The sequence below is a fragment of the Perna viridis genome, chromosome 13 (genome assembly GCF_037379345.1).
Source record: "Perna viridis isolate PV_CMFRI_1.1 ecotype Kerala chromosome 13, ASM3737934v1, whole genome shotgun sequence".
NCBI classification, from domain to species: domain Eukaryota; kingdom Metazoa; phylum Mollusca; class Bivalvia; order Mytilida; family Mytilidae; genus Perna; species Perna viridis.
In genome coordinates this window covers 5,418,155-5,426,401 of record NC_142457.1, presented here as the reverse complement: position 1 = coordinate 5,426,401, position 8,247 = coordinate 5,418,155, and the positions used below count along the sequence as shown (strand labels likewise).

At 31.9% G+C, this 8,247-nt stretch overlaps 1 protein-coding gene across 2 annotated transcripts; it reads left to right on the top strand.

Moving 5' to 3' along the window:
- Positions 1–216: 216 nt before the first annotated feature.
- LOC148599354 (neural cell adhesion molecule 1-A-like) lies at positions 217–8,103 on the top strand. Of its 2 annotated transcripts, XM_088557046.1 has the most exons (9): positions 217–1,533; positions 1,908–2,237; positions 2,659–2,937; positions 3,752–4,015; positions 4,934–5,203; positions 5,419–5,736; positions 6,430–6,720; positions 7,273–7,359; positions 7,774–8,103. In XM_088557046.1, exons 1-9 carry the CDS (start codon positions 1,464–1,466, stop codon positions 7,803–7,805), a joined length of 1,941 nt encoding a protein of 646 aa, XP_088413172.1. In that variant the 5' UTR covers positions 217–1,463; the 3' UTR covers positions 7,806–8,103. The 2 variants fall into 2 exon arrangements, with proteins under 2 accessions (XP_088413172.1, XP_088413173.1); XM_088557047.1 differs by lacking the exon at positions 6,430–6,720 and having other exon boundaries at positions 218–1,533; positions 7,774–8,102.
- Positions 8,104–8,247: the final 144 nt, after the last annotated feature.

Sequence of the window (8,247 nt, the reverse complement as noted above, 5' to 3'; positions counted from 1 at the left end):
CTATATTTCATTCGGCGTTCAATGTTTTGTGTTTCTTGCATATATCGTATACTCTTTAATAACTTACTTTTACTGTTGCTGTACACTTCGGTTTAGAATACACATCTCTCATTGTTATATTGACAATCAGATGACAGTCATTAAATTAAAAACAAATTTGACTTGTACATTCTTTAATCATAACTTGGCTCAGTGTTTTATAAGAATAATATTTTTGAATTTATCGGTTAAGACGTGTATTTTAAAATGACAAGATTGAATTATGCAGCAGGAAATGACTCAATTACTAATTGTAAAATTGATTTCAGCTTTAGTTGTGAATATGGATGAAATTATCTACTTATGACATCATAATTCCAGACCTTTTCTGACTTCTATTACTCACTATGATAGAAAAAAACATTTTTGGTAATTGTACCGAAAAAAGTTATTGCATACTTAATATTGGAATACATTTGGAACAGTTTATCTAAGGCTTTCTTTATATTTTTCAACGTTTGGTCTCATCTGATAGATGTTAACACTCAGGCATCAACACGTGTGATATTTGTTACGATAAGGCAATGGTGCCATAGAAAAAAAAATACATACCATAAAGTGTACGTTCACATCCATATGTAAAAATAAAGACTTGACTCTGGATCAGTTTCCAGGTTTAAATCAGGATATTTATTAACCTTTGGTGTAGATGGTCACATTACCAAGGCTCCATTGATTATGTAATGTGCAGCCTGCTCTGGTGAAACCTTTGCGCTCTTCCACAGGAGGTTGAATTGCTCGATCCTACCCCCTCTCCCTATTTCCAGTCGCAGTATAAAATTCGTCGACACTATAATCCTTGTTTTTTATCCCATTTTTCATTTCATAGTCATTTCTTGTTTATTTTATTATCAAGTTTATGATCATCGTCCGGATATATCTGAATTATTGCTGCTTTGGCTTTTAACACAACCAATTAATCAATCAACATCCCATTATTTATAACTATGAACTGCCTTGCTTCATTATAATAAGACAAAACGCATGGTTTGTTCAAACCTTCTGGTCCAAGAACTACTTTGTGGATTTTCCCGTTTTTTTTTCATGTTTTTGGACATTGTTCATACAATCACGCCCAATATCGTATATAAAACAATCATTATCTGCGGTCATCATAATAGGACACTTCAGATTAGGTCCTTGATACAGCAAATGTTTATTTTGATCTTCAATGAAACAAATATTTTTTTTTAAGAAATGGTAACTTTGTACTTTACTTTGTAAAATGTCAATTTTGTAAAACATTAACAACTTTAAGCAGTATCATTTTAAAACCATCGTTAAAATGCGTTGTAATGTGCAAAGTCTATGAATATACATTCGAAAACAAATTTAGATACAGACGGAAACTTTTATTTCCACCGGATATTTTCCAAGAGCTGTTGAACCTATTTTAGCTTCAATGGTGGTAACATTTGTATAAAATGTTTTCTGCAGCTGGGTTCGTCGTTATCATATTCCTTGCGTTTATGAATAACATCGGTCCTTCTCGCAGTGAGTATTGATGCATTCATTGCTCAAAATATTCCATTACTGTACATATAATTCCTCATATAATTACTTAAAGTGAACATTTACACATTATTTTATTTTTCGCATGACAACCAAATACTTCCTTATCTCTTTAAATGGAATGATTTTATACGAAACTATTTTCAACTTATTCAACTAACTGGTACGCTTAGATATTGATTTTATATATCTTATACAATGATAAGTAAACACATTTATTTATCAAAATTCATATTCTACACAATACTTCAGATCATTTTATATATACATATCTTTTTATTGTATTCGTAAATTTTGTGTTCTTTCGAATTCTTATAGATTTTATTTTTGAATTCTCTAATGTCGTTTTATTCCAGTGACCAGGTTTACAAAGCTTTCGCCTGTGTATATAGATAATGGAGAGACAGTGACACTACCTTGTGTTGTGAATAACATCACAGTTGCTTCATGGGAAGGACCTTTTAATGGCTCTACAGACTGTACTACCATTTACTATCACGGATTGATGAAATATCCGAATTTACCAGGATCAATTAGGCTTAAGACTGGAATAAATGAACGAATCGGATACTTAAATTATGATTTAATAGTTTCTGATTTCTCCAAAGACCACGAAGGCATATATAAATGTTATAGTGTAATATATAATATTACTGGTAACAAGAGATACCTTGTCGTGCTTAAAAGTATGTATATTAGGTCCGTAAATGCATTTTCTATGAGACGTACTTAGCATTCAGACAGCCTGTTTGAATAATTTCAATGTTTGTGGAACGAATATAGCATTATGTTTTTATCTTAGAACATGCCTAGGCATTACAGTCATATATAATATAAGAAAAAAATGCCTCTTTTTGTATCGTCACAAATAGTAATTTCCGGGAGGAAATTTGTAGATTTTAGTGACAGCCCGAATGTTTTTTTTTCCTATAACCGTAAGTATACCAAATAAGACATCCCTAACAAAAGATAAATTAATTTGTGTTTTGAATTTACTTGTTTACAGTTATAATTTTATAAATTTACATTATAATATAAGTCAATATAGTTTGTTGTTTAGTAAAAACTTAAGTTTGTTATGTTTAAAGTTTCTTCCTCCGATTGTAGGTAATCCATTCATCATAACCATTAAAAACTCAAATGATGGTTATATCTATGGAATTGAGGATAAAGAATTAGTTCTTGTTTGTGAGGTTTCTCACGGAATACAGCCGAGCAGAATATCCTGGTTCAAAGACAATGTTACTGTTATAGATGGGCTGTCAGGAAAGCTACATTACAAATTCTACCCTACACGTGAAGATCACAACAAGTCAGTGACTTGTGTAGCGATGATAGATGCACTTGTGGAACCTTTGAGAAAAAAGATGACTCTTCAAATAAAATGTAATTACACACGTTCCCTTAATCAATGTGATATGTTAAAACATGACAGTAACAAACTTGATAAATAGTACAATTTTGCATTGTTAAATGCGGAACTATTAAGGAAGATATCTACTTTTGCTCATGTTTGTTTTGTCAAAAGAAGTGCATATTATTTTCCTTATGCAAACAAATTTCTGGAAGTTCATAATTTAGAATTAAATGCATAAAATCTACCTAAAATATGGTAATATTACTATTTATGATCTTTATAACCGTTATACTCACGAAAAGTCTTTCAGAGCTTACATACAGTTATGTATACACTTGTTGAAGACCTTTTATATATCTCAGTAAATATTTACTATTTTGCATAAAATGTACACAATGGCGCAATTGTTGCGTTTCACCATACCTGCTCCTTTATTGTGTGTCCTATACAAACCAGTTAAGAAGTGGCAAACGTGGGAACACCGACTGATCAATATATATATATTACACGAAGAATAAAAAAAAAATAGAACACCAAGAAACAATTTGATGTTGTCTAAGGGTAAGCCTTCTCTGATTATTGAAAAACGTCCACCGTACTGTTCATGACCGTTAATGCCATGACTGAGGATGGATATGTATGAAAAATTGAAATCACTGTGATGACCGTAGAATGTCCAAATGGTGACTTTAATCTATTTGCAACAAATGTTGTCCCGATAGCTTTTGAGTTCCTCAGGGAGCCTTATCTTGAAAATGTCTATATTGATCAAATTTACTAAGAGTGGAGCAGGTTGGTTATTACCACAGTAGTTTGATAACTGATACTTTCCTTTTTTTACAGACAAACCTATTGTTCATTTTGTCAACAATGAAACAAAAGTGTTTGAAGGTTACTCAAACGAAATAAAGTGTTTTACTGACAGTATTCCTCCTGCAGCACACGTGTACCTAAAAAAAGATGGCATTGGTTCTATTTTGAAAAGTTGTGAATCGTCAGAATGCAATTTTAATTTAGATGGATTGCGCAATGATAGTGGAACATACACATGCACAGCCGAAAATGAGATAGGAGAAGGAAAAAGCACAACTACAGTCAGAGTTTTATGTTAATATCTATATAATAGTACTTTAAAGAATCTTTATGCGGACATAAATAAATTTTAATTTGATCGAGTTCATAATCATATACAGTTGCTATCTAAAATAAAAAAAACTGATTTGTGAGTGCTTCTGGAACAGGGTTATATTGCTACAAGATTGAAGTCATCACTACAGAAGTTTTATGGTCGTCATCATGAACTCGTGGATCGTTATGGTGTATCCATCGGCACCATCATCGATTTATTCAACGGGTCATAGTTTTCCTTTCCTCGTTTGTCTACCCCGGACTTGACTGTTTATGAGCAACTCGGCGGGTGTATCTAGAAAAGCAGAGGACGCTTACCCTACTGGTGCACCTGGTACATGCTCCCAGTTTTTTAGTGGAGTCCGAGTTGCTCATTTACTTTTGTTACTTTGTATGTATGATGTTAGTTACTCTATGTTCATTGTTGTGTATGTCTGTTTTCCATGTCGGGTCTTTGTGCCTGGAATACATTCTTTTGATTACCGCTATAACCTTGGTTCCCTTGATTACTCTTTGATTAAAAACATTTCTTACGTGGTACAATTCTGCGTGATATAATCAAGTTTTATCGGTTATTCAAACCTATCTCTATTTAAAACAATCTGTATAACCTAATTTTTAAGGGATTCCGATTAATAACAGATCGTTATTAAGCTTTGGAAAATTTGAATCGCGGACTATGGTATAATCGAGCTATTGACATCACAGTATATAATTAATTTATACAAAATTATCTTTGTTGCCCAAATCAAACCAACCAATCAGGAAGCTAATTACAAACCAAATCAATTATATCAAAACAACTTTCTTATTTAAAATAACCTGTGCATATATATGCTTACTGTAACATTTATTTTCTGACTTAAAAGTCTAAAACACTCTCATAATTATTTTCAGATCCTCCAAATATAATCGTTTCCCTCGATAACTATACTTTACACTGTGATGCTAAAGGAGAACCAAACAATTGCAGCTATGTATCCTGGAAACACTTCTCCGAACAAGGGGATTTTCTTAGATCATTCAGGGGTTCAGAATATCTCACTCTTAATTCAACTTATAGTAGATACAAACTGAATGGATTGTACGTATGTGAGGTCACAAATGGTATACAGAATATGGCTGGGAATGTCATACAATCCAGCAACTGCTCTGTTCAACTACATGGTAAGAGAAAGGATTTGTTATCAAATACTGTTAAGTAGCTGATAATTTAATATATATATATTTAAATGATTCTAATAAAAGGAACATTTTATCGTTTATTTTTGCGTGATATGTTTGTCAATCATCTCCATTTTTTGCTTTGTCACTGATTCATAAGCTGAATTTGTCGACAAATCATCTCGTAAATTGTGTACTCATTTCAAACATAATTATAGGTGATCCTGAAATTCTACCTAGAACCCAACTGACACAGTATGGTAAATACCAAGCGTCTATAGATGTGACAATATTTGTATACAGCGTACCTACCCTTACTTGGACATGTAAATTACAGAATGGAACAGAAATTCAGAAAACAAATCTTACCAAGCATCTTATTGAAGAAAGCATATACGAAAGAACTGTCTCCCTAAAAGGATATGTAGTTAGTCTACAAATTATACAACTGGAGAAGACTGATTTCACAAATTATACATTCCTGTTGGTAAATAGTAATGGGTCAAAGCGCTACACGGTGAGAGTAACTGCAAAAGGTAAGTTTATTCTTTAATCCTTAGCTAAATATTTACATACATGAGATACACGAATGTGTGTATACGACTAAATGCAATTTAATTGTCTTAAAATTCTTGATCAAGCCCATTGAAAGATCTTTTATCTCATTTCCAAATATCATAGCATACTAAAATAGGAATGACCAAACTGTTGAAATTCGAACAGGTGTGTTTTATTTATGAGCTGAGGAATTTTTATATCATCTTCATTTTAGTTACCATCTATATATATACGCCGGTAACGTATATCATGATTTATGCCAGTAACAGTGTTATTGTATAGTTATGAATTGTAAAACTTATTCAATACACCTAGACATCTATAAAGGCCCTTATCATTTCGTCTGCATTATCATAAAACATATACGTTTCAATATATGATTTGTCCGTTTGAAAATACTGGTGATCGAGATCGATCGAGAGAGACACGGATCGAAAAAAATAGACAACAAATGCCAACCAAGTTGTGGAGAAAAAAATAAATAACTATTCTATATTCTTAATTGATAAGAGTAATCAAGGGAACCAAGGTTATAGCGGTAATCAAAAGAATGTAATCCAGGGACAAAGACCAGACATGGAAAACATACACAACAAAGAACATAAAATAACTAAAATCGTACATACAAAGTAACAAAAGCACATTTTCCCACTTCATGTTGTCCTTTATAGATGTTCCTCAAGTTCCAACAATTCAAAGTTCTTATGTGGAGGGCACCGATATTGTTTTGAGTTTTAAACGTAGTTTTTCCGGTGGATTACCACAGACTTTCGTAATTAAATACCGGAAAAGCGATGCAAATGAATGGACGCTTGATGGGCATATAGATGATATTTTTGGAGAAACAGGAACATACAGAATATCCGATCTCAAACAAGACACAAACTATTGCGTTCGGGTTCACTCTTATAACGCAATCGGGATGAGTAATTTTTCAGAAGTGTGTTCAATTCATCTTTCAGGTTAGATGGTAGCACTAATTATTTATCGTTATACATGTTTCATTAATGTAATGGAATAATGTGTGACGAATGAGTACTACTTTCCTTGGAAGGACAGGTGTTTTTTTTTTCTCAATGCAATAGAAAACTGTTTGGACTACATTTATTTTAAACATATATTAAGATTAGTATTTTCAATTTTGAATTAAAAGTAATTTTAAATATTTGAGCAAAAATAATTATTGAAGTAATTGTTTATATATTTTACTGAAGCTAATAATAGTTTGGCGAAGTCATTTGCAAAAAAATACAAATTCATGATTATACAATACAAAAATACCAATGATATAATATTGCAAATTTAGATATGCTGTGTATGTGTGGGGAGAAGTAACATCTCACCAGCACCATTTAATTCCAATAAAAATGAATTCAAAAAGTATAGAAATATAAAGCCAAATCCAGCACGAAGAAGTTCACTTGAGAAATTTACTTGATGTTACTATTCAGAATGTTTGTAATAAATTGTAAAACAAGTGCCTGGATATACCATGTTCATATCGTTAATTACAGCAAACAATGAAGATTTGTACCTGTACGTTATGTTACCTACTGGGTTATTACTTATCCTGATTAGTACAATTATTGTATATAGAAAGGGTAAGTCTTATTTGATTATGTATGAAGTGTGTGTTTACCAATACAATAAAACTTGCGTCGAGCTGTTTTTTGTAAACAAAACTAAATTCCAGATATAGCTGATGTTAGATTTGGTAAGTACTGTCTTCCAACAACACACGCTGTTTAGAGTGGATTCTACATTGTTTCAAATACCAGATTTTACTTCACACTATAGTCAGACTGGTTCTGATCCAAATAATAAGCCACACACCTATGGAATTGATGAATGAAGAGTGCTTTAATTAATCTGTTATAAAATACGATCATAATAAGCATTATATGAAATGTTAAACATGTAATCCGTGTTTCCAATGTATCTATAAGTTGTTTGATTTACATGTACGTTGCAATATTTACTTTCATCCTATAAGACGATCATAAATTAATTTTCAGGAAGGAATATGATAATCTGGTTTCAAAGGTAGGACATATTGTTGGTTAATATATTTTATTGCAATATAGAGCAAAGAGACCACGTGGCCCTGTCTTCATTGGCAAAGCAAACTTATCAAAAGCAAGGTAAAAAGAGTACTCCCGGCAAGCTCATAAATATTCATAAAAAAATGAAAGGTCAACATTTTTTGCCACCACTCCTTTTCAAATTATCTGGATCCGGCCCTGCATTTACACCTTGCAATAAAGTCGAATGGATGGTCTCTGTGAACAATGAAATTATGATTCTTACCAAACATACCATAATTGATTTTACTGAGGATTTATTTTTAACTGGCATGACACACATTTTCATTCCAGGGCATTAATTTCCTTCATTTTTATCGCCATTCATCCATAGAGTTATAATAATTTTAAACTTTAAATTTTAATTTTGTGGCGTCTTAAGTAATCAAGAACTATATATCAGACTTC

Bases quoted from the DNA above. Each gene is read 5' to 3' on its own strand.
- LOC148599354 (XM_088557046.1), top strand. From the start codon at position 1,464: ATGTTTTCTGCAGCTGGGTTCGTCGTTATCATATTCCTTGCGTTTATG. The intron at 1,534-1,907 runs GTGAGTATTGAT...GTTTTATTCCAG, and splicing joins TAACATCGGTCCTTCTCGCA to TGACCAGGTTTACAAAGCTT. The intron at 4,016-4,933 runs GTTAATATCTAT...AATTATTTTCAG, and splicing joins AACTACAGTCAGAGTTTTAT to ATCCTCCAAATATAATCGTT.